The 26,959-nt window shown below is 39.2% G+C and overlaps 2 protein-coding genes and 1 non-coding gene across 3 annotated transcripts in view; 2 read left to right on the top strand and 1 right to left on the bottom strand.

Moving 5' to 3' along the window:
* Positions 1 to 26,959, top strand: part of Tmem159 (transmembrane protein 159) — a 97,494-nt gene that overhangs the window by 35,070 nt on the left and 35,465 nt on the right. The window lies entirely within an intron of this gene.
* LOC104850788 (dynein heavy chain 3, axonemal) overlaps positions 1 to 26,959 on the bottom strand; it is a 56,310-nt gene that overhangs the window by 18,634 nt on the left and 10,717 nt on the right. Inside the window, exons 7-16 of the mRNA XM_033758736.1 lie at positions 24,548 to 24,737; positions 22,534 to 22,729; positions 18,926 to 19,051; positions 17,571 to 17,766; positions 14,959 to 15,138; positions 7,175 to 7,311; positions 4,321 to 4,426; positions 3,978 to 4,156; positions 2,472 to 2,656; positions 1,388 to 1,511 (exon numbers count right to left, since the gene is read on the bottom strand). Of these exons, the coding sequence (XP_033614627.1) occupies positions 1,388 to 1,511; positions 2,472 to 2,656; positions 3,978 to 4,156; positions 4,321 to 4,426; positions 7,175 to 7,311; positions 14,959 to 15,138; positions 17,571 to 17,766; positions 18,926 to 19,051; positions 22,534 to 22,729; positions 24,548 to 24,737 (1,619 nt within the window). The remainder of the gene's footprint in view (positions 1 to 1,387; positions 1,512 to 2,471; positions 2,657 to 3,977; positions 4,157 to 4,320; positions 4,427 to 7,174; positions 7,312 to 14,958; positions 15,139 to 17,570; positions 17,767 to 18,925; positions 19,052 to 22,533; positions 22,730 to 24,547; positions 24,738 to 26,959) is intronic.
* LOC117284157 lies at positions 10,265 to 10,371 on the top strand. Its single transcript, XR_004515257.1, has one exon. It is a non-coding gene; the product is annotated as a U6 spliceosomal RNA (small nuclear RNA).

The raw sequence follows: 26,959 nt of genomic DNA, 5'->3' as shown, positions 1-26,959 counted from the left end.
TCTTTTCCTATGCCAATGTCTTCAAGAGTTCTGCCTAACTTATCTTCCAGCAAGTTTAGTGTAAAGCTCTGGTTTGGAAGTTAAGAAGAAAGGAGGAAGCCAACAGTTTGGGGAAGGCTCCATGTGAATACAATCTCATTTCAACCTTCAGTCTAATGCGCTAATGTTATTCCACACTGCAGATGAGGCACACTGGGGCTCAGAGGTGACGAAATCTGCTCCTGTTCAATTATCTAACAAAAAACTGTTTTGCTTTCTGGCTAGGCATAAAAATCATGTCCATGGGGCAATTTTTATATCTGTATGTATGGGGTATGGGAACCCTTAGTGCTTTTCGATCAATTTTGCTGTAAATCTAAACCTGCTTTAAAATAGTCTATGAATTAAAACATAGATCAGTTCCACCCATCTGGCTAAGTTCTTGGCTCTGGAAAACTATCCATTTAGGTATAGGGAAGAAAAGCTTATAGGTAGAAAAAGAGGCACATTTTTCTTACTCTCCCTGAGGAGCAGATCTAGGCCATCTTTTCAAGGAAGAAACTAAATGCATTTTGCTGTCAGTACAAAAGCCCAATCTGTGTAGATTGATGAAATCTACCCTTTTACTTTCTTGTATTTGCACGGATTAGGGCAGCTAAAGTGTGGCAGTGGAAGATTTCATATGTGAAGAAGAAGTGATGACTGGTATGAACCTGCAGTTCATAATCAAAGTGATACAAACTGGGATGGGTGTCTGTGTGTGTGTGTGTGAGTGTGTGTAATGTGCATGACACTTGACCTTCACTTGACATTGTGAGATTTTCAGTAAGTCTATATTTCCTCTTGTTACTGAGTTAAAATCTTCATTGAGGAGCTAAACACACACGTCTAGAACAGAGTGTAGCACACAGTAAAAATCATAACAAATAGCCATCAAATTGACAAATAATGAAATAGTCAAATAAATCAATAATTACAGCCACATTAGCATTGACCAAGACCAGCTACAAAACAGGCAATTTCTCAGTCCCCTACCATGCCTTTATTTTCCCTGTCTTGATATCTCACAGATCTGTGCTCTCCAATGTAAGACTGACACTTTTGCTATTACTGTATTATTGTGGAGGCTGTTATTATTTCCTACTATATTTTCTTTTTTCTCTTTGCTCTACCAAATTCCAATTATTCAAGGCAGGGAGGAAAGACACTGGCAGTGGTTACTACAGTGAAGTGGGTGTCAAGAGACCATCCCTCAGTGGGAAACAAACGGAAATTCCTTCTCTGCTGACTGTTTCCAGCCCTCGCCCACTCATTACTGTAGGAGGCTCTCGACAGAACCAGGAACCTGCGATGAGGGGGTTATGAAGCTGGATCTCATTTCCCAAACGCACCCAGACTCTCCCAGTACCTTTTAATCAGGTCCATCTCTGCCTGATCCCTCTTGGTAAGAAGAAGATTTCGGCTGTTTTCAAAGATGTCTTCAATCTGATCTGGCCAGAGGAACAGAGTGCTGTTCACTTCGATATCTTCTTCTGCAAAAAACACACAGTTGGTTCTGGAACACTGTTTAGCATAGGGGAATCCATTTGGCAGGACAAGAGACCAAGAGAAGTGGGTTGGAGTGGCAATGAATGGACAGACTCACTGTGGATGAATCTTAGCAAACATTTATTAAGAGTTTCTGAGAGGCCATGGTAGAAGGCAAATGGTATTATGCCCATTTTTACAGTGGAAACGAAAGTGGCTAAGCCAAGTGGCCAAGATTACACTGTTAAAAGGCAGAAGAGCACAATTCAAATAGGAATCTAATCAACTGCAAAGCTTATGTTTACTGCTAACTACTCTGTTTACTGTCTTCCTAAGCTAGGTCTGAGTAGAGGCAGAGACCTGGGTTGAAGTTCTGGTTCCACACTTCATACTGTCTTATCTTCCCCTTCTCAGTTTCCCTTTTGTTTAAATGGCAGTAATAGTATCAATGCTAGATGCCCTGCTCATTATAGCTCTGCTCAATTCAAAGACCTACGGTTTCCTTTTGAGACTGTCTCAAAAATAAAAAATAAAAAAGAGCTGAAGACATAGCCCTGGGTTCATTCCTCAGTAATACACACACACCCACACACACTCACACAGATAGTATGTATTAAGATTATACAAAGGTAAAAATCTACTAATTTATAAGAAGTTTCCTGCATTGGAAGTGACTTTTCCAAGTATATCACAGACACAAAATGCAAAAGCAAAAGGCCAAGTCTCCTTTTTATCGAACATGATTCCCTTTGTGTGACTCAAATTCCTGAGGACAAGAGTAAGGACTTAGTGCCTCTAGCATATAGGGACTCTTGAAAAGCAGCACTCCTGATATCTAGTGGTAGAATTCCTATCTCTCCTTTTTCCAACTCCTTATTCCTAAAAATATAAATACAGAATTTTTGTATGTCATACACAGATATTAAAATATAAACATCCATGTGCATATAAGGCACTGGACTTACGAGGCAAGTCTGCATAGTCCATCAGGAACTCTAGCCGTTCAGCTGCATCTTGAAGTTGCCTCCTGAGTTTGAACACAGTGACATCACTGGATTTCCTTAAGAATTCAATGAGGACTACCAGCTCCTCAGTGTTGGTGGGAATCTCGCTGACTTTGTCTGCAATGGCGCTGTACTGTTTACAAATGCTGCAGAAAAGAAAGGCCATCATTATCCTCATCATCTAAAATGACTTTGTTGCTAGCATGACTCATCATGTTAAACTCACACGATTCCTAATTAGAGACTAGAACAATGGCTTCCACCTTTTCTTTACCTGCAGATACTCATGCATAACATTCACATGCACACCTCTGCCGAGGGATAACAAAGTAGTAATGGTAATCGTGTGTGACACGTGTTCAGCCCTGACAAGTGCCATGCCCCATTTTAATCATTTACATATGTTATCTCATCTAATACTTAAGAGAATTAGGTATTGCTATTATCTACTTTTAATGATGGAAGAAAGGAAGTCAGAGCCACTTTATCCAATTTAAATGGAGTATAGTTGCCAGAGTCAAGATCTGAATTTGTTAACTGACTCTAAAGTTGCCATAATTTTAACATAAACCTCACTCTCATGGGTAAAATCCATATTGACTAAAATAATAACAAAAAATACCATCACTACCAATAACCATCTCTCACATTTTTACATTAAAGTGGCGCTCCAAATTCATTTGTAGTTACATCTCAACAGTTCACCAGCAAGTTTATCTTTATGTGCTGCAGGTTCCATGGCGATGGAAAGCTATTTTCAACTACTGGGACCACTATATCTAACTGCTCACCTCTAACATAAGACTGAAAAATAGGGCCGGGGATTTAGCTCAGTGGTTCTAGCGCCTGCCTTGCAAGTGCAAGGTCCAGAGTTCAATCCCTGGTACAAAAAAAAAAAAGACTGTGAAAAATAAAATTACAGGGATAATTTGAATATTTTCGCAAAGCAAATAACTGACAGTCTTCAACAGAAGTTGGCCGAAGCAGGAGGAGGATCACAAGTTTCAGCTTAGCCTGGACAAGTTGATGTCTCAAAAAAATAAAATAAAAAGGGATGAAGATGTAGTTCAGTGTGAAGGCCCTGGGCTCAATCCTCAGGAAAGAAAAAAGAAAGGAAAGGCATAAAGGTAAAAGAAGGAAGCAAGGAAAGAAAAAAGAAAGGAAGAAGGGAGGGAGAGAAGAATGAAAGGAGCAGGGAGGGGTGCAGAGAGAGGACAGGAAGGAAGAAGGAGTAAGCAAAGACTGCAGGATCTAAGACAAATTGTCAAAGGATGCTCTCAATCATCCTGTTTCAATCCCTACATAATATTTTGGACTGCTCACTTCCCAGCCTGAACCTGAGCTTCCTGTCACTCTTACTCAGGGGCAGAAAAACTTGAAGCAGAGGTTCAGTGTGGTCATTGCTGGAAGGCACACATGCTGGTCACTTTCCCATTAATACCATTGCTATTTGCACTGTTATAATACCTGGAGTTGGTGTTGCGGTTTACATCCACTTGGTACTGAATCAGACGGTCTTTAAGATTTTGTGCTCGCTCACAGAGATCATAATTTAGGATCATGGCATCCAGACAGAACATGGCTAAAGGCACAGTAATATGCATGGATGCAATTTCATTTCTCCGCTTTTTTATGCTATCGATCTTCTGTAAAAAGGAGCACATTCAGTAACTTAATTTGCCTTTGAGCCTCTACTCCCACCCTTAAGCCCAACCAACACACTAATTCAATATGGAAACAAACTGACTACTCATTGGATTGACTGTAGTATATGTCATCAAGGTATGAAATATCAAGTGGCATCTCCTACCATCACAAAATCTTCAATTTCATGATTTTCTTTCAGGAATTCAGTGATGCTTTGCTCTGCTGTGTTATCCAGTAAGTCGTCATACTTTTTGTACACATTTAAGTATCTTCCATATTGAAGAACATGATGTTAAACACACAAATACAGGTTAACAAATCAGATGAGTCAGATTGGCAATTGAAATAGATAACAGCATAAAAAATTAACTCAAATGAGGACAGAGAAATGCAATGTAGCAAAAGGTTCACTGAACTAGTAACTCAGAATTCCTACTCCAATTTTGTCACTTCTTCACTCTATGAACTTAGACAAGCTATTTCGCTTTTTCAAAAGTCAGTTTTTTCAATTCTAAGTAGAAACAATCATTGGTACCTTATAGGATTTTATAAGTCCTAACTTTAGTAGTACACTGACTTACAATGAATGTACAATTACATTAGTTTTCATTCTCTTTTCCAGCTCCAAAATTTATGTCTGATTATTAAGATGAAAACTTGGAATTAGAGTGTATTAAGTTTCTCTGCTTTCAAAGCATGTAAAAATAATGAAACAGATTTTCCCAAAATTAGAGGATATGTCTAGGATTTTTGGGGGGTACGGGGGATCGAAGTCAGGTCCTTGCACTTGAGAAGCAGGCAGCAGAACCACTGAGCTAAATCCTCAGCCCATTTGTTTTTTGTTTTTTTGTTTGTTTGTTTGTTGGTACTGGGGCTTGAATTTCGGTCCTTGCATTTTTTGAGGCCGGTGCCAGATTCACTGAACTAAATCCCCAGCCCTCTAGGATGTGTTTAAATTAAAACAAAGTGATGCTAAGTAAGTAGAATCAACACAGTAGGACCTGGAGGTATATTTCAAATGTAGGCAAGAATAGCAGAGACTTTGAAATTGAGATACAAATAGAAGTGCATATAACTGCTAGTCCATAAAAAACAAAGTAAATGTATAAGACTCCTTGAACAGAGAAAACAGAAGCATCAAAGAGAAGTCCTCAAATCAAATTCAGATCAGATTAGCAGTTTTTCTCCACTTGCAGTAATTTGCCTAGCAGGGGTATTTGGTAATGTTTGGAGACAGTATTAGTTGTCACAATTAGGAGGTTCCTACTAGTACACAATGGGTAGTGGCAGGAGATGCCACTAAACATCTAATCAGAGGACAGCCCTCCATGATATAGAATTTTCCCATTGAAAATGTTAACAGAGCAGTCAAGAAACACTGGATTAAGATGACCAAATGTCTTGATTTGTCTGAGACAAACAGTTCCCCCAAGACAGACCTCTGCCCAACCAGAAGGGAACCCCCACCCCACAAGCAGACCTGCTACCTGCATCCTTGGAAGCACAGAGATAAAACCAGCAGCCACCCTGCTGCTCTCACTACAGCCCTGTTTATCAGACAGCCCCTGGCCCATCATCCACAGGACTCTAAAATTTTCCACTGTCTCAACCAGCACCTCCCACCCTACCCATATTTCCCTATAACAACCATGCACACCCTCCTCTCAGTGCCAACAGCCTCCTCACCCTTAGCCCATCTGCACCCAGATGGCAATAAACTCATCTCATGTTGCTTAGACTTTGCCTGCTTCAATCGTGCGTCAGTCTGACCTTACAGTTTGCAGCTGTTATCCCCTGGAAACTACTACAATACGCCTTTCATTCTTTAAAAGTCTCAGTTTGGAAGCTACATATACAATCACCCCAAACTAAGGTTCATATGAACAACCGCAGGATGTTCTAGAGTGTGATGTGGAAAGAGCTTGGCCTAGGGAATCAGATAAATCTTTTCTTCCATTCCAAATTCCAAAAGCTCTGAAGAAACCTGCACCAAAATTCATTTGGTGGCAGAAAGCCACCTAAATGGATGGAGGTTACTGATGTGAATATTTGTAGGTTTCACAGCAGAAATACGAGTATTGTTGCTCTAGACCATGTAGAAGCTACAGCACAGTATATAACAGATGCATTAAATGACTTTTTTTAATCCAGAAATTGTTAAATGTCAAAATCTATCTGGTCCCACAGCTTTTAGATAATGGAGATAAACCTCTAAATGAATTTGATTCTTGGATTTCCTATTTATTTGCAGTACAACATTGAGAAAATTACAGCTTCCTCACCTGTAAAACAGGAATGAATGGTAATACTCATGCAAGTATTGGCTATTCTTTACTATGTATATGCTTTATGTGTGTAACAACAGCTATCATCTATTTGATGATAGTTAAAAACAATTCCAGGCCAGATTGGTCCCAACACTCAAGGGCGGAGGCGAAAGATCACTTGAATCTGGGAGTTTGAGACCAACCTGGACATTATAGAAAGACCTCAACTAAACAACAAACAAACAAACAAACAAAAACAATCAGTACCAAAAGTGTCAGGCCTGCCCTAAAGCAACAGGAAAAATAAACAGGCTGCTTTTAGCGAAGACCAGCAGTGTTGTAGTAAGTGAGGTAAATGGACTAAAAAATATGGTTTATAACACCCTGGCCCTGAAAAGTCCAGTAATTGTATACACCCCTGAACAGACCATCCTTGGGCAGCTAAATCATAAATATGTCACCCCAGATTCCTTAGCCTTCAATGCCTATAGAAGCCTAATTCCTTTCCCAGTTAAATGTTAATGTCTCTCTCCCCTGGTGTCAGCCCATCCTCTCAGGGATGAAATCTCTTTCCCATTGTCAGCCTATCCACACACGGGTGTGATAAACTCGCTTTTTCCAACTAGCTGCTAAAATCTTCTGATTTCTAGTTCCTGTTAACTGGAATAAACTTTTCTTTTTCTCAAGAGGAAGAGCCTGTTTTTGTTGACAGGTGGATTATTTATAACAAAAAGACAAGTTACAACTTACTTGTGGGGGCCAACTTGATTTTTCTGAAATACTTCAAATGTTTGATCCACAAAATCAGCAACACGTTTTTCATTCATGTTAACAGTTCCAAGGGTCAGGTTATATCCTTTCAACTCTGGGAATAGGATAGATTCCACCTAAAGAGCAGAAGGCAAGATGTAAGATAGTACCAAAATGCAAAATCTCCAGCAATGGGCTCACTTCCAGGAATGCCAGCACCACTGTAAAAAACTATTTCTTACGTTTTTCATTCATGTTAACAGTTCCAAGGGTCAGGTTATATCCTTTCAACTCTGGGAATAGGATAGATTCCACCTAAAGAGCAGAAGGCAAGATGTAAGATAGTACCAAAATGCAAAATCTCCAGCAATGGGCTCACTTCCAGGAATGCCAGCACCACTGTAAAAAACTATTTCTTCCTAATGAGATAACTGACATTGTGAAATGGGAAGACAAGGGCTAAAGGTGTAGGGAAAGTGGGAAGGGCAGGGGAAAGGTAATAAGGGAAAAGAAAAAAAAATATGGAAAAATGAAAATAAAGCGTTTGTTAATGGGGAGGAAAGGAGGGGGTGAAGGGAGGGCAGGGATAAGGGGGAAAAATGAGAACCAAGACCTGTCATGTAAAGGTACAAGATCCCAATAATGAAAGTAACTACTGTATATCTAAAATGTACCAATAAACTAAAAAATATATTTTTTCCATAATGTTGGAACTAACCTGCTGTTTCCTCCATTCCCCCCCCGTCTCTCATTCTTGGATGGATTACTTTTAATTCCCTGCTCCTTTCAAGTCTCTTATGTTCAGAATCCTCCTGGCCTCTTCAGAGAATCTTGGTCCCTTTCCCTATAGAAACCTCATTTTTTGAACGTTTTCTTCTTGGCACTTATCACCTACAATGGATGAATGTGTGATGAGCTGCTCTAGGTGTGACTTGGAACAGTGCTATGAGAACCTGGGCATTACTTCACTTCTTTGTTGTGTGCTCAAAGTCTAGCTAGAACTTGGCATTTAGTGAATGCTCAATGAATACAGTATTGTGTGATTAAATGAATACTGTGGTGATGTGCTCCTTCTTCTCCCTCAGTACTCACTTTCCTCTCTAATGAAAGCTACTGGAGACACAGGTTCTAATTCTGACTCTATCTAACACACTAGGTAAACTACTACTCTTGGAACCGCCATATTCTCATCTGTTAATATTCAAGGGAACCAAAGCTATGACTTTATGATCATAAGGCCCTAAGAGTATCTTTCCTGAGAGCTGAAACTCTCCGACTTCTTAGTGGTACATTTGTGTCTCCAAGCATGTTATCATTTGCATGACTCCTGCAGGCTGCAAAGTTCTGCTGGGGACCCACAAATTCCTAGTACCCTCTTTGCTAAGACAGTTTTTAGTGAATGACTGCAGAAAAGATCTTCAGACTGATTTCCTAAGTTATATGTCTTTGGTGAGAATGCATTAGTTTAGAAAGGCGAGAAAGAGAATACAAATGATCATTGCCATCTTTGAATACCCAAAGGTATTCAAAACACTGGATGTGCAACTTCTTTGCAGGGGCCACATTTGCAGACAGTGGCTGAAGGCAAGAAGATGGAGAAACTGGCATTGGTCAATGGTGAGTGTGCAATGGCTTGGGCAGCACAATCGGTGCCCCAGGCCATGCAACAGGTCCCACGTGAGCAGGACAATGGATCATCTCTTGAGAAGAAATCTTCCATCAAAAAAAGAAGGTAGTTTTTTTTGCCATTCTCCTATGCCCGGGAGTGCAGTCCAGTCCTTTCTAGGTAACTATTGTAACAATTATTTTCTGGATCTCTCCCTGATTCTTTCTTTGAAAGGCTTTCTGATCCTGGACTCTTTAGCCTTGTCATCACCTTCAATGCTGGCATCTGTGTATTGTTTTACTTTGGCATTCCAGGGACAGAATTCTCCCGTGAGAAGAGATACTGGCCCTTTTTTCATCGAGATAGGTACAGGGGGAACTGGTGCATATACATATATATATATTGAACTGTGATTGTTTTTGTTTCCCTCCTTTCTCTCATTTCCCCTATCTCGAGATGCCCTTCCAATCCTTTCAAAGAACCAACTCTTAGATTCATTAATCCCTTGTATTGCTTTTTAGTCTCAATTTTATTAATTTCCACTCTGATCTTTATAATTTCTTTCCTTTTATTGATTTCAGATTTGGATTACTCATCTTTCTAGGACCTTGAGATATATCAGTTTATTTAGGATCTTGCTATTCTTTTTATGTGTACAATTACAGCTATAATCTTCCCTCACTATGCCCCACAGATTTTGATGTGTTATGCTTCCATTGTAATTTGATTCTATATATTTTAATTTTTTCCCTGACCATTGATTATTCAATAATGTATTATTTAATCTCCATGTGTTTGCATGGTTTCATTGGTTGTTGATTTCTAGCTTTGTTCCACTATTACTTGATATTATATAGAGGATTATTTCAATTCTTTTGTATTTATTTTCTGGCCTAAGATATGATCCATTTTGAAAAAAGTTCCATATGTTGTTCAGAAAAATCTGTATTGTTAGAAAAAACACTCAGCAGATATCTGTTAAGTCCATTTGTTCAGTGATGGCATTTGACTTTGATGTCTCTTTGTTGATTTCTTTTTGGTCTGGCTGAACTAATAGTGAGAGCGGGGTATTAAAGTCCCCTGTAATGATTGTATTGGTGTCAGTCTGTCCTTTTTAAGTCCAACAGTTTTTGTTTTATGAAGTTGGATGTGCCAACATTCAATTCATAGATATTTACCCATATCATCTTTTTCTTTTGAACTATTCCCTTTACTAGTGAGTACCAGGCATCTTTGTCTCTTCTGATCAATTCTGGCTTGAAGTCTGCTATGTCTAATAATAAAATAGCTACTCCTGCTTATTTTTAAGCTTTAGTTAAATGGAATATCTTTTCCATTCTTTCATTTTCAGTTTATAAACTTCCTTTTGGATGAGGTATATATCCTGTATGAAATATAGAACTGCATTTTGGTTTTTTATCCAATTAGTCAAACTGTGTCTTTTGACTAGGGAGTTGAGACCATTGACATTAAGAGTTTCTACTGTGCTCACTTCAGCAGCACATATACTAAAATTAGAATGATACAGAGAAGATTAGCATGGCCTCTGTGCAAGGATGATGCACAAATTCATGAAGCATTCCATATTTTTTGTAATAGCTAAAACTCGGAAACAGCCCAATTGTCCATCAACCGGAGACTGGATAAAGCAGATATGGTTTTTCTATAAAATGGAGTATTACTCAGCCATAAAGAATGAGAAATTACAGTCATTTGTAGCTAAATGGATACATATTGAGGCCATACTCTTAAGTGAAATAAATAGGACACACATATATAAATACTGAATAGTTTCTCTGGTGTGAAAAACTAAAAATGTAAATTAGGTTCAAATGGTATAATTGATAATGTGAAATAGGAAGAAAAGTGCTAAAGGAGTAGGGGAAGTGGGAAAGGTAGGGAGGAAGGAAAGAAGGGAAAAGAAAAATTATGAGAAAAGGAGAAAATGGAAACCAAGTCTTTGTAAATAGGGAAGAGTAGAGGGGGTGAAGGGAGGGCAGAGGTATAGGGGGGAAAAAAGAACCAAGATACATCATGTAAAGGTACAAGATCCCAATGATGAATGTAACTGTACTGTATACCTTAAAAGTACCAATATACTCAATGGAAAAAAATTAAATTAAATTACATCACATTTTTTAAAAAGTGTTTATCAGTAAGGTGTTTATTGAATCCTGTCACTGCATTGTTTTTTCACTGCTGATCCTCTTTTTTTCCTTTTCTTTACTCTCCTAGTTAGATGTATACTTTCTTTTGAGCTCTTTGTTGCTGGTGGCCTCCCTGTCTCTGTTTAGTATTCCCTTAAATACTTTTTGCAATGCATTTAAGATTTTTTTTGTCCCGAAAAGTCTTTACTTGTCTATTTTCAAGGCTAATTTTGCAGTGTATAAAAGTCTGAGTTGACAATTGTTTTCTTTTAGGGCATGACAAACTTCGATCCAAACTCTCTGGGCCTTTCAGGTTTGGCTGAGAAATCTGCAGTTATTCTGATAGGCTTGCCTTTATGGATTACTTGTTGTTTTTCAGTTGTTACTTCAGTTTTTAGCATTTTTGCCTTTTGTTAAATTTCTGGAATTTTTATTATGATGTGTTTTGGAGAGGTACTTTTCCGGTCATGGCTATTTTGAGTCTATATGGTGCTAGTACTTGAATATGGAATTCTTTTCCTGGATTTGGAAATTTTTCTGCTACGATTTCAGTAAACAACTTTTTATACCTTTTGAGTCATCTTTTAATTTTTCATTTATTCCTGTAATTCTTGGATTTAAGAAATTTTTGAATCATCCAGCAACTGTTGGATCTAGCTTACATGGTATCTTGTCATTTTTAGGGTATCACTGAGTTTTTTTATCTACTTCATCCACTTTGTCTTCTATTTCTGACACTCTGTTAGAAATAACTTAACATTGGTGACGTCCACTGAATTTTTCTGAAATGGGCATTCATGTCCTATAGTGTATTGCTTAACTCAATTAGTTTATAGTTCATTTCTTCTTTAAGCTCATCAAGCACTTTATTAGTAAAATCTGTTATCTGTTTAAGTTCTTTGATCTCACAAACATTATATACATTTACTTATATATTTCTTCTTTTATCTCCTCAACTGTTTTGATCATTTTATTTTTGAGTTCTCTGCCTATATCTTTCCCTTCTTCAGTGTCCATGAGATCAGCTTTGGGGAAGTTAGGAATTTTGGAAGCATTCTGTTGCTTTGCTTTCTCATGTTTCTATTGTTTTTGTGCTGTGGGTTGAAGATGAGGTAGGGTAGAGAAACTGTCCCTACTGTGGCAATCTCTTTAGTTAGATTATGCTTCCTTATGATATATCCTTGGGCTTGGTTATGTTTTGGTGTTTATAATCCCTTTCAACATATTCAGCATAATATTTGGGGGTCTTCTTAGTGTTCAACCTTTTCCTGGGGGCTTGATCCCCAGTACCACTCAGAAAGGAGAAAATGAACCACAGTAATGTTGAAGATACAAAGGAAAGGGAGATCCTGGCATACAGTGGAAACCAAGTAAAAGCAATGATTATGCCTCAATTAACAAAAGAAGAGAAACCAGCAATAATAGTATGAATTCTTTTTTTTCCCCATCAGTACTGGGGATCAAACTCAGGACCTTGCTCTTGCAAGGCAGGTGCAGTGCCAATGAGCTAAATCCCCGGCTTGACAATAATAATAGAGTCAAAGACAAATCAGTTATTGATATATCATAAGAATGACTAAGAGCTACAACTATACCATCCTTAACAATAGAAAAGAGATCTGCAATAATGTAGACACAAAGACAAACTATTGACATATAGTAAGTATCTACTAAAAGCAACAACTATACCACCATTCACAATAGAAAAGAATTTAGCAATAGTATCGTAGCCAACCAAATAGCTAAAAGTTAATAAAGCTTAATAGTAAAAATAAAGATGGAGAGGTAAGGGAAGGCGAAAAGTAAGGAAGTAAAATTTGAAAAAGAAAAAAGGAAGACAAGAAAGAAGAAATAAAAGTGAGATTTAAAATCTGATTAAAGAACAAAAGGAAGTTAATAGGATTAGTGGGGAGAGAGGAGAGGGAAACAAGATAAAAAGGGGAATTAAAAAGTGTTATGTACATGTATAACCCCCACACAAGGAATGTAAAAATTATGTACTGCAAATATGTACTCATAAGTAAATAATCTAATAAAGGAATAGAATTGGGTAAAAGTAACAGAAAAAAAAAGACAAACAAGAAAAGAAAAATAAAAGGCTAAAAACAAAAAGCAACTGTTATGAAAAAAATAAACAAAACAAAAAAACAAAAAATTTCTTCATGTGTTTGGGTAAGGGATTTCTTTCCAGGGCCTGAGGTATCCATCAAATATGGGTGGGGGATACTGAGTCACAACTAGAGCCTATTTTGTTTCCATGCTGTGTGGATGCTGAATTGCCCCCTGCCTTTCCCACTGGGCCTGGTCAGTCAATGGTGTGTTGTCTGCCTTAGGGCTATATTCACTCTAGTGACTCTTAAGTGTTTGTGCCCTACTGTGTCTCCCAAGTCACTGCTATCACCAACAAGCTCTATGTCAACAAGCTCAGGAGGTATATCCCTTACTCCAGAGCCTCCTCTGTCCATACACCCCAGGATGTGGCAACCATCCAAGCCAAGGCATATTCTTGATCACACTGGCAGAAAGAAAAAGCAAATAGACCACTGAGATCTGTGCTGGAAGTAGACAGTGAGGACCAAACAGTCCATTTGACTTAATGTCAGCATTTTTAGAACCAGTCCTCTCAGAAAATCACAGTTGGTCTGGTTTTCTCATCCCAAAGGGTGCAGTCTTTGTGTCCTTCACACCTTAACCACTGATTAAATTTCTCAGGGAATCTGGGACTAGCCCACCTCTTCTCCTGTAACTGCTTCTTGTGGCCATCTCCCACCCAGTTACTGTGGTAAGGTGACCACAGAGATCCTGAAATGAAGTTGTTCTGTGATTTCTGATTATTGGAGTACATCAGTCTCAAAAAATAAATCCTTTTCCAAAATGGCTTCTGAATATATCACTCTCAATTCAGACACTGCAGTGAATTTCTTCTCCAACTCTAGCATGCCCTGCAGAAGGATTCACTTTCAGAGTAAAACTCCATATTGTACTTGTAGCTTACAATAACCATGGGCTTTCATTGGGGCCAGTAATGCCAGTCTATTGTTTCTCCCTAGGACTTTGGGCCTTCTCTGGGCTCACCTTGTGTTTGCAGAGACAAAGATCTTTCCCACTGGGAAAGATCTCCTTTTCTGAAGTCAGGATTGGCATTCCAGACTCCTTTGTTCTTTTGTGTGTGTGTTGCCTTCAATTTCTCTAATTTCGCTTTAGTTTCTAGTTCTCCTGTCAGCTTTTTCTTGATTCCTGGAGCCCAACTTCTTTTTCACTTCACTAAGTTGTTTTTTCCAGGTGTCTCTATTCCAGGTCCTGGAAAGACTGTATTTTTTATTTTTATTTTTTATTAATACAAGTTTTCAATACATAATGACTATATTCCTCATGGGGAGTTGGTATGTGTATATAACACATCTCAACTTATTTTTCATCTCCTTCTACTCCCTCCTCTCCTTTCCCCTCCTCTTCTCCCTCCATCTCTTGGTCCCTTTCCCATTTTCAAAAGAGCTGTCTCACTGTTTCCTATTATCTATCTTTTATTTTGTTCTCTATTTAAATTTTGGGTTTTTCATATAAAAGAAAACACATGATACTTAAGCTTGTGTGTCTTATTTCACTTAACATTATGGTCTCCACTTTCTTACAAATGACTCAAGTTTCTCCTTTATAGCAGAATAGTACTCTATTCTGTATACATATCACATTTTCTTCATCCATTTATCTCTTGTTGGACAAGATTGCTGGTCATAAAATACAGAGGACCCTTAACTGAGGTTTCTGAGGGCTGGTTGTAACTTAAATTGCTTGTAAGTCAATACAGCTGAGATCTGGATGTTTATCTGAGTACACACTATGGATAACAAGAGGCATGTGAATATTCCATTAACCTAATTAACCCATGTTGCTCATATGTCAGGGCAGTCATAATTCGAGGGTTCACTGTAGAACCTCTCCAGGTCATTGCTATGTCTTGCACAACCATTTTAACATATTGTATGAAACAAAAAGAAAAATACAAATGAATGATTAAGTGAATACTGTACCTTGGGGATCCCATCAGAGTTCTTAATAATTTCCAAGAAAGAGTTGGTTATTAATTCCCAGCAGTCATCAAAAGATGGATTGAAGACAATTCTGGGTTCACTGACTTCAAGTTTGATCATGATCAGCTGAGGTATAAAGAACTTCATCTCTTGGTACGGCTCCTCAAAATCATTTCCATCCTTCAAAAGACATAAGGTATGGCATACTCTTAAGTGAAATAAATAGGACACACATGTATAAATACAAATAGTTTCTCTGGTTGAAAAACTAAAAGTGTAAATAAGGTTCAAATTGTATAACTGATAATGTGAAATAGGAAGAAAAGGGCTAAAGTAGTAGGGGAAGTGGGAAGGGTAGGGGAAAGGAAATAAGGGAATAGAAAAATTATGTGAAAGGATAAAATGGAAACAAAGTCTTTGTAAATGGGGAAGGATGGAGGGGGTGAAGGGGGACGGGGTATGGGGAAAAAATAAGAACCAAGATACGTCATGTAAAGGTACAAGATCCCAATGATGAATGGAATTATACTGTCTACCTAAAAAGTACCAATAAACTTAATGACAAAAAAGAAGACATAAGGTATGGCAAATACCATAAAATTGGACCTTTCAAAGTCAAGGAAGTGAATGTTAAGCATTCATAGTGCTACTTTGTCACCAGAAAAGGAAATGCGTGTTAATTGCGTACTGTTCAAATATGAGCTGGGATAGCCTACACCCCACCCTGAGCTCATGCTGTCTCCCTTTCCTAGAGCCTTTATTCAGTATCATTTATTTTGCTTAGTTCTTTCCGCACTTAATTTCTCAATCCTTTCTATCCTTCAAAATTCAGCTCAAAGTTCCACTCCTCTAGGAAGCCTCCCAGTTCCTTACCTGCACAAAATTCCCTCCACGTCTGAATTTCCATACTTCCACCCCCTGCATGGTATTTTATCTTTGTCTTTTGAAGGGACTTACATACATATCTTTCCTTCTCTATTCTAAACTAAATCTTGAAGACAAAGTTTATGTTTCATCCATCTCTTTCCTCCTAAGACAGCACTTAGCACATGAGGTATTCAATAAAAATCTGCTGACAGGATCCAAAAGTATGAATACTTACCTGTATTCCTCAAATAGCATTGTTAATAAGCCATCTGAAATGAGTCTTTCAAGTACTCAAGGGTCAACCTACCTACAACAAAAATACTGATGTAGAGGTACCTTTGATTACGCACAAAAGCTAGAAACAAAAGATATCTTTCATAAACTACAGTGCCTAGAAATTTCCAGAGGGAAGCTGTAAAGACTTGTCCAAATAATTGATTTTGGAGATTTTTAGATCTGTTTAAGGAAGACTGATAAACATTTATTGAACATCTACTGTGTATCAAATACTCATAAATTCCTCCTTCCCTCAGACATATAAATATTTGACTTTTCTCTTTGTGTGGCATTTTAGAGTGAAATTTCTGTGCACAACTGGGTTTCTTCTGCTGAGCAAAGGAGATGCTTACCACAATAACTATAGAGTGGTTCTCTAGTGTAAATATTGTAGTCAAAAGTCAGCAACATTGATTTCTACCTTTTCTGAGCAGAGTCAATTATTCACTTGTACTTTATTTGGAAAAATGCTTAGAGCTTAATCTTTTATAATCAGATAATTTTAAATCTGCATTGCTTGGAACAAATGTGATAACATAAAATTAATTTTAAAAATACAAAGTAGGGCAGGGATTTAGCCCAGCAGTTCGGTGGCCTGCCTTGCAAGCGCAAGGCCTGAGTTCAATCCCCAGTACCAAAAAAATAAATAAATAAAATTAAATAAAGTAAATAAAAATACAAAGTAAAAAAATTGTATTGCTCTTTTCTAAGGTGAAATATACACATGGTATAAAATTTACAAGAATTTTCCTTTATCCCTCAGCTATCTAAACCGAGGTGCTTTGATGCTTTGAAAGCTAGGATTTCATGCTTTCATACTTTTTCTTTCTGAGGCAAGGTCTCACTAAGTGGTTCATGCTGGCCTTGAACTCATTGTGTAGTCTAGGCTGCCCTCAGATTGGCAGAGATCTTCCTGCCTCAGTCTCCTGAGTTCTGGGATTACAGACATGCCTCATGGTTTAACGTTTTATTTTGACTTCACTTGAGTAATTCCATGAAAAAAGTTATTAATTGGGTCAAAAAAGCCTTTTGTTTGTGGAGGGTCTTCTTTCAAAGGCCAAAAAACAAAAATCCCTATTTTCAATGAATTCAGAGCATAGTTCTTAAATATCAAACCAAAGGATCATAGCAAGTTTTTTTCTATTTGTTTCTTATACCATAGAGGAAAAAAGTGACCACACTCACACTGTAAGAGGTATGTATTATATCTGATGTAATCTTTCCTTTAATTTTCTTTATAACCTCTCTACTTTCATAGATTTTTACCAATTTAAGAGTGGGTAAATATCTCACAAAAGCATACTGTGTACTAAAGACATAATTTTTATAAACCAATAATCACCCAATATGTATTCAAATCCAGAATTTTCCTTTTTGGCCTAGATCACAGCTCAGAATATCCATGCTGGAATCCTAGTCCAAAGTGGCTAGTTTCCTTCAAGAGAGCTGTGTGCTGATCCCCTACATACCTTGTGTATCATGAACAAGGAAACGAGATCTTCAAGGGACTTGATGACCAATTCTCTGAGTTGGAGTGACATGAAGGAAGCAACAGAAGCAAAATATTCCTCAATATTTCGAGATGAGTCATAGTCGCTCTTAGGAGCAAAGTGGACCCAGTGTTCCTTCCATGAGACAAAAAGCTGGGTACAAGTGGGGATCCACCTGTGAACATAGGCAGGCATCCATACAGGTAGCTTTCTGAGCTTCAGGGACCCCTTTCAGCCACCTCCCTCTGCTCTCTGTGATGAGGCAGATAGTTCACTTCCCACTAAGCAGCCTTGGAAATTATTCATTTCATGTTCTTGGTCACTTCACCTGTCAAGACCCCTTTCCTGGAAAAAAACAGTATTTGAGTTGAGAGACTGTTCTCTTGACCATACATAGTGGACAGGGGACATGGTGGTATGTCCAGCTGCAACAGTCTGCAGAACCTGCATTATAATCAGAGACTGGGGTGAAGGAGCATAGGGAACTAGAATTTTTGGTCCAGCTTCTCTCTCTAGTAGTGGTACCTGATTTAGACTTTATAGATGAAAAGACAGAAAGAGGAGAAAAGGAAGTAAACTTGAGAAAAGAAAATTCAGTGTGGCAATGGCTGCTGAGCGTTGTGAACAAAAACTAGACAACCGAAAGGAGTGCCTCATTGTGTCTTTCCTCTCTCTTTCCTAATTTCTAATTCCCAATGGGAACCACTGGCCATTTCATCCTATTATGTCTCTTTTCTGATTGCTAAAACAGTACTACTCTAGCAATCAAAAAGTAACTAGTAATAGTAATAGCTCTAAAGGGAATAATTAAGATATTTATCAAGCACCTCCTATGTGCCAACTGTTACATAGATACCTTTTCTCTGATAATAAAAACCCATCAGTGGGCATTAGTATCATCATTTTATCTAAAGTCATTTCTCTAAATTAAGATATGGTCTCACATGCATTTGCGAAAGGATGAAAAAACTAAGTGTCTGAAAAATGAACCTTGTAACCAGGGGGCTGTATACATAAACCATCTGAATATCAGTCATTCAAATGCACTTTCCTGTAACCCATTGAGGTTCATAGGATTCAGACAGAGGAGATGACAGTGGTACCCTCACTAAGAGCATAATGAGAGGTTTATGAAAGAGAGTCAGAGCCGGGGAGTAAAAGGCATGGAGAAGCTCATCATGAGGCTGCTTGTAGATAGGAATATGAGAGAAAAGGATGTCAGTGAGAAGTCAGCAAACTGTGTGACGCCCAGATGAGACACCAGTTTTCACTGCAGAGAGTTTTTGATCTTTGCAATGCCGTGACATAGCCCCATCCCAAGGCCAGGTACTGACTTGCTGAGGAGAATCTGGCGCGCCTCTGCGCAGTGCTTGCAGATCACATCCCAGTACTCATCAGGCTGCAGAGGAAGTTCTCCTGCCAGCAATTCTGCTGTTCGAACAAACCTGAAGTCTCTAAATCTGCAAAAGAGAGTGAAAAACTTCCTAAGTGGAATGACTAATAACAAATTCTGCAGGACAGGTTCAAAGGGCACAAGTTCTCATTTCTCAGTGAAAGGAAACCAGAGCAGAGTAAGATGTATTATATCTGGAAAATCTGGAAGTCTGAGGAAAGAATGGCTGGTCCAAAGGAAGATACTATGGTTCAGATCTAGACTGCCCCCCAGAACTCTCTGTGCTCAGAGCTGGGGCTCTGGAAACATGATTGGCTCTTGGGGGGCACTAATGAGTTTAACAGCTGAGTAGGCAATTCGGAGGTGGGGCCTGCATACAGGCCGGTCACTGGGGGCAGGGACATGACCTGGAAGGGTGTATCTTTCTCCCCAGCCCCTTCCTCTCTTTGCTCTCTTCTTCCTGAGCAGCTTTCTCCCCCAGACCTTTCCACTATGCACACCCAGTTCATGTTCTTCCTGGACACTTTTGCTTGCTATGCGTGGGTCCTCTGCACTGCCTGCTTTCTGCAGTTATCCCTTAAATATCCTCAGTGCTAACTTCCTCACCTTCAAATCTTGGCTCCCATGTCACCATCGTAGCAAAGGCTATCCATGATATATGGCTGTGCACACTGCTCTGGCTAAGGGGCCAGAAACACTATCATTTCTCAAAGTGATTGGACAAGGATCTATGCCCAATCTTTAGCTCATCTTAGTTCATCTCCACTTTAATGACACTTTTCCTCATCCTCCAAAAATCCTGAAGCCTACATTCTAGTCCTCCATGCAGGTGATGAACCTGGTCTTCGTGGTGGCCAGGTACAGAGCACTGCCAGAAGCAGCCAGAACCCTGAGGACCCCACTTGCCACACGTGTTTAATAGCCAGAGGACGGCTCTTATCACCACCTGGCCATTTTACTCATCTTTAAAAGAATCCTAACAAAAATCTCACACTGGCCAGACCAGGATTTTCTACTTTTCTTCAGACTGTTACCCTCATTCTATCTGTCAAGCTCCAACCTTCACTGATCTCTAAGACCTCTCAGGTTTTCTTCCCTTAGAATTTAAGTTACATAGTGCAGACCACATAAGAAAACCGCTCTCTGTCATTTTCTTAACAAATCTTTCTCATTGCTGAGTTTGGGGACTAAACTGACAAAAGTCTTCTAACTGATTTTAGTTCACTGTGGGGGTGGTCTCTGCCTAATCTTCCTCAGAGAAGTATGAAAACTAATGTCAAGAATTTTTTCTTCTCAGTAGAATCAACAGGTTCACTGATCCACTACCTTTGCTACATGAGCAAATTAAACCCATGTGCACTTCCTTCCTGGTTATTTTCTCAGTACTGAGCTCCTGGCAGTTTTACCAGCTCTAAGAGTGACTCCTCATTAATTCCTAGGTTAATTTTTTTGAGGACATAAGCATGTTTGTATTTAAAGTAATAGCTTTACTGCATGGGCATAGTATGCCAAGCACTTCTCTAAACAATTTTACTCAACATATACAAAAACAGTCACAGAGGGATTAATTTTTCCAGAAATCACACAGTTAATTTGTGATCAAACAAGAACCACAACCCAGGCAGTAGCTTCAGTAGCCAATTCTACAAATTATTACTCTATATACACTTCTGCCTGCTTAGAAAATTACTCCCCCACCACCCAGGATTCAGGCTGGTACCTCCAATGCCTTGAGAATTTAATTCAGAGGAGAGAATGTGGTCTCTGATGTTTATCACTGATGGGCTCTGGCTGATTTCACTCTTAATTTCTTTTTCAAGATATAAGTAAATTTGTGAGAAAAAAATTAGACAAATAAGTTCTCCAAACCACAAGGCTCCTTTAAGACTAAACACGCTCAGTCAGAGATCCTCCTAAAACAAAATTTATGGGCCACTGATAAGTTCAGCCAACCAAAATCAAGCACACGTATCCTACCTCTAACTTTTCTATTTAAGAACCCAGAAAGTGGCAGTTAACCAGATAACTAGCCTGACCTTTCAGTAAACTCACTTTCTTGAAGGGCCTATAAACAAACAAACAAACACAAACTCCGGTATTCTCTTCTTCCGGAATGACTATGGAATGTATAAATAAAATTTGGTATAGCCACACAATAGGTTATTATTCAGCCATGAAAAGGAATGTAGTACTGATACATGCTTCAATGTAGATGAACATAGAAAACATTGTTTAATGAAATAAACTAGACACAAAAGGTCAACTTTATGTGATTTCATTTATACGGAATGTCCAGAAGAGACCGAGTCTCAGGGACAGAAAGCATGAGTGGTTGCCAGGGGCTGACAGGAAGGATAGACAATGACTGCTAATAGGTACAGGGTTTTTTCATGGAATGGAGAAAATATTCTAGCCAGGGGAAAAGCTTACAAAAATATGTGAATATACGAAAAAGTACACCATTGTGCACTTTAAAAGGGTGGATTTTATGGAATGTGAATTACAGCTGGCCTCCAGGTCAGTGGGATCCACATGCGCTGATTCAACCAGCCATGGATGAAAAATATTTGAGAAACAAATTGCTCCTGTAGGTAGACACTTTTCTCGTGTCATTATTTTCTAAACAGTATAACAACTATTTACAAGGCATTTACATTACACCAGATATTACAAGGAATCTCGGGGTGATTTAAACTATATGGGAGGATACAGAAATTAAGTGCAAATACTGTGCCATTTTACACAAGGGACTTGAACATCCATGGATTCTGGCAACTTTTGGCAGTTCTGTAACTGATCCTCTGTGTATAATGAGTCAACTGCATATCTCAATTTTTAAAAACTGAAAGTGAAAAAAAGTGATACCTCTACCTATTTTGGACTCTTACAAATTTTGTTGCCAATTAAGTCACTGACAAATATAATTGAGAGACGACTGCTTATAAGCCCTGTCCTGGTACTGATTTCATAAGGAGTAACACCCAACCTCCTATGCACCTCATAGATGGAGAGAAACAGACAGGTATATACACGATTATAATTTAGGGTGAGACATGTCATAGTGTAGGTAAGTGGTGGCGAAATAACAGTTCTCCCTGGGTACTTAAGGTATATCAGGCACAATTCTAATTACTTTGTGTAAAATAAGTTATTTATTCTTCCTATCAACCTCATGAAGTGGGAACTCTTATTACCCCAAATTCAGGGAGAATGAAAACATGGAGAAGTATCAGAGCACACCCTTATCACCCACGAAGCAGCAGAGCCAGGATCTAGACCTGAAGCAACTGACTCCAGGACGTGCTCTTAACCAGCATGCTCCAGTGCTTACAGACAGGCTCTAGGGGCCCCCTGGGGTACAAGGAAGGGCCACTTAAGCTTGTATGCAGGGTTCTCAGTCATAGTTCACTTGCAATTTTGAGCTAAGATTTTTGTTCATCTCATTTTGTTGCAGGTTCAGGGCTACTCCATCTGTGCCCTGCCTAGGCAGCTTGTTTACTCATGGAAGCAATAAAGAAAGGGACAATAAGGAGGAGAGGCCCTTCTTACTCTGTAAACCACAGTTCTTTCAGGATGAGCATCATGGGGTTCACCGTGTGCAGATGCTCCTCGTTCCACTTGTGAGCACTCCTATAGGCACTGTGCCAGGGCACAGGGGCCCGGATCACTCTGTGAGGAAAAAGGCGGGGGATGCTCTCAATGAAGAGCCTCTTCCTCTCCATGGGATCCATGAGGATATAATCAACTAGAAGCAAGAAAGTAAATACCCTGTAATTAGGTAGTGACCTTCAACATCCTGCGCTTTTTTTTTTTTTTTTTTTTAATGTTGGGGGTTGAAACCAATGCCTTCATGCTGAGCTACATCCCCAGGCCCTCCTTTTTCTTTCATTTAAAAACAAATTTTTGGGGGGAGGGTTTTTTTGAGACAGGGTCTCACTATGTAGTTGAGACTGACCTAGAACTATATAGCCCAGGCTGGTCTCGAACTCACAGCAATCCTTGTGCCTCAGCCTCCCTAGTGCTGGGATTACAGGCGTGCACCACCACGCCCAGCTCATTTTTAAATTTTAAAACAAGGTCTCACTAAGTCACTAATTGCCCAGGCTGGGTTTGAACTTGTGATCATCATGAGTATCGGCCTCAGCTTCCTAGAGTTCTGGGATAACAGGCATCTGGCTTAACTTCTTGTGCTTTTATCATCAAACTCATAAGGCAACTAAGCCTTTCTCCATTCACACTGGGAAATGCTCCCTTGTTTGCAAGGTTACCAAAGTTCTATTCTGTTATCTTTCTGAAAAGATTTCACAGGGAGAAGGAATGGAAGTTCACAGTGTGAAGCGTTCAGAATCGGGTTGAGTCCTGTTACACTATTTAGCATTCTGCATGACCATGCACCTGTATTTGCTGATAGCTCTTTTGTCATTAATTATTCACATTAAGACAGTTACCCTGAAAAATCAATATAATGGATATCACCAGATATTTTCAAATGGAAATTTAGAAATCAAATTCTTACATGCTAAGGAAAGAAAAATTGGGAAAAGTATCATAAAAGAAGTCACTTTTGTACTGGGTCATAAATGAATGGGAGTTTGTTAGACCAGAGGAGAAAGGACAAGCACTGGGGACAGAGGGAACAGCGTGTAAGGAGGTAAAGTGCTACCACTACTATTTAAGAGTCTGTGAGCTATGCTGTGGCAGAAATATCAGGTACAAATGGTGAAGTTAAAGGTAATAAAATTGGAGAAAGAAGTCAGAGCTAGAAGTAAAGGCCCTGACATGTTTGTTCATGGAAGCTGGTTTCTGGGTGAGGGTAGACAAGAAAACTGATATCATTAGAAAGCTAGTTAGGAAAGTTTAAAAAAAAAAACTAAACAACTTGGTAAAGGAGATAGCAAGGTATAACTACTAGGATCACACCTCCACTTTGATGCTTCTCACATTACTCATTCATCATCAAATGTTTCCCAATGACTTGCTGTGTGTACAAGACGTGGCTAAGAATGAAGTGGAAGGAGAATCGATAATACATCCATCACATCCAAGTGCTAGTGGTCTAACAAGGAGTCAAGACCCATGGGAGATGAAGCAACAATGCCAGTGTCAAAACAAAAGGGAAAGAAAGGCATGGGAGAACTTGCAAAGCAGGAGTTGAAAGTAGAAACAAGAAGTGTTATAAATGCAGAGGAGGGAGGAACCACTAAGGCTTGAAGAGGGAAAAAAATGCTTTAGAGGAGATATAGATCTTGGACTAGATTTCAAAGTTTAAATAGGTTCTTGCTACTCGTAGTGTTTCTTCATCTGAGTTACCTGGGAACTAGTTAGAAATGTAGAATAGTGACCTCTGCCCCAAGACAGATCTACTGACTCAGAATGCATTTTGACAAGATCCATGGGTAATGTGGATGTACACTAAAGTAGGAAGAGCGAGTGTAGACATTAGTGATGGTGGCTGGGGTGAGAGAGCTTTTGAATTAAAGCTTAAATGATTGGGGTATATTCAATGGAACCAATGAAAGACAGTGCCTTCATGTAGGAGCCCCCTGTTTATGCCCAGCCTTACCAATGCTTTTCATGAGGCTACTGTAGTAGTCATTTTCTGTTTCACCCACAAGGGTGACCAGCAGGCGTTCCAAGGAGGGACTTGTCAGCAGCTTGTTAGAAATCAGCTTTGAAATCCGAACCATCACTCCGTCCTCCTCAGGGGCAATCATGTCTTTTCGGATTCCGTTGGTCAAATAGTAACAGTATCTCTTCCATAAACAAATTAGCAAGAAAATCATGATTGGGTACCTTGCCCACCTGCCCCACCCATCGGCTGACAAGGGAAACCTGTTCACACAGCACCCATCCTCACCCTTCGCTTCCTACAACCTTGCTTTTGGGGTCTGTTGCTTCACACTCACTGCAATGAGTCACGGTTCTTTCCCATGACTCTAGAAGATTCAACCAAAGCCAGAGAGTTTTCAGTGGGGAATAACACTTGTCAAATGCCATGCAGTGAGAGACAGTGCAGTGAGTACAAAGGCCAGGGATGAATACAGATGCATATCTGGTGACCTTTAAAGAGAAATAACGAGCTCCTAAAATGGACTCAAATAATTCACCCTTCTAAACAACGGTGATCCTCTACAAAGCACTCTGATCTGTGGCTTGTAGCTGCCAGTGGGGAAAAATCTTTCTAAAGTCTGAGTGACAGCCATGATGGTTCCAATCCAAACATGGGACTTTTGGGTTTAGAAAGCAACACAAACACAAAAACTAAACAAAAATGACCAATGTGATCCAAGGATTTCAGAAAATTTTGTTTATGTAGGGTTTGGCTCTGAGCTGCTGCTGGCTCTGAGAAGAAATAATTCCAGACAGAAGGAATAATTTCAGACAATGAGAGGCACAACTTGTGGAAAGGATTTGAAATTTGCATTTCAATGCCAACTATCTGTGGTCAAAAGGGGTCGCTGCCAATAAGTGCTGCTCCCTCTCCTCAAGCTTACTGGAAGCAGAAGCTCCTTGACTTGTGGCGAATATCCTAAGCCGAAAATGTACTGAACACACCTAACCTACAGAACAGCCCAGCTTCACAACACAATACACTGTAACAGTACCACTTTGTGACTGTGCGGCTGCAGCTCACTGTCACTGCCACATATGACAAGAGAGGAACACACTGCATATCGCTAGCCCAGGAAAAGATCAAAATCCAAAATATGCTTTCTTTTGAGTGCATATCACTTTTATACCATTGTAAGTAAAAATAAAAAAAATCCTAAGTTAGACCATCACAAGTCAGGATCATTGAAACAGTACTGACAAACAGTATTCACAAATTTCCTTGATTTTAAGAAATGTATAGGGGTGGGGGGGAGTTAAGGCTCCTGCTAAAATGAAGATACCAAGCCCTATTAAGGCAGTTGAAGGATTTTAAAAAGCATTCTCAGTGATTCTTATCTGCAGGCAAGTTTGAGAAATGTTGCGTAGCTCGTTGCTTAATTTATCTACACTCCAATTTCCAAACCTGGACAATGAGGATAATCATGGAACCAAATCTTGAATGGGTTCAAGCAACTAGCAGGTTTAGCACAGAATTTTGCCAAGAGCAATACTCAGTCACTGTGAGTTTTTATTATTAAGTATTTTATTACACACAATGAGCCTAAAAGCTGCTTGTCTTTTAAGCTTTGCTCTAAAGTCCAAGAATACACTAAGGGGAGCGGGCCTGGTATGGTGGGGACAAGGCTGAAGGTGTGGGCTCTGGTCCCTTATGTATCACTAATTACCTGTGTGTCCCTGAAGAACTGACTTCATCACTTTGGGTCTTAGTTTCCCTAGCTATAAACTGGGGACAGGCATCCCTCCCTATCATCCATATATTTGACAACTATTAACGTTGTTCTTTTAAGGCGTCTACCTGGAGCCAGGCAGGTAGTATAATAAATAAAAGTTGGCTGGATGTAACACAATTGTAAATGGTAGTGAGGACAATGACCAATGGGAGAATATATTTTTTATTTAATAGAAGAAGCTACTACAGAGTTCCAAATATTTTAGCTTTTTGAAGAGAGGTTGAAAATCTAGCTTGAGATTTCCCTCATTTTAAAAATACATCTATAGTTCATATTTGGCTGTGACAGGGCTGCCAGAGAAAATATAGGACACACTTGGATATACTTATACTAAAAAAAGCATTCATTGTTTATTTGAAATTCAAATTTAACTGGGTGTCCTGTTTCTTGTTTGGAACAAACCAGCAACCCTGGACTATGGGCCAACATTTTGCAACCTATTTTCCAAGAGGACCCAAAGGCACCAATTTCTAAGACTTGCTAGGTCAGATCTCTCCCTTTCTCTCTCCTCCTCTTCTTCCTCTTGTCTTCTACCTCCTTTCTTTCTCTTTCTCTCTCTGGTAACACACACACACACACACACACACACACACACACACACACACACCCCTCCCATATAGTACTATCATGCC

This window comes from Fukomys damarensis, unplaced genomic scaffold (assembly GCF_012274545.1).
Source record: "Fukomys damarensis isolate Sample0158 unplaced genomic scaffold, DMR_v1.0_HiC HiC_scaffold_34, whole genome shotgun sequence".
In the NCBI taxonomy this organism is placed as follows: Eukaryota; Metazoa; Chordata; class Mammalia; order Rodentia; family Bathyergidae; genus Fukomys; species Fukomys damarensis.
Note: the sequence above shows the minus strand (reverse complement) of the source record. Positions and strands in the feature narration are given on the sequence as shown.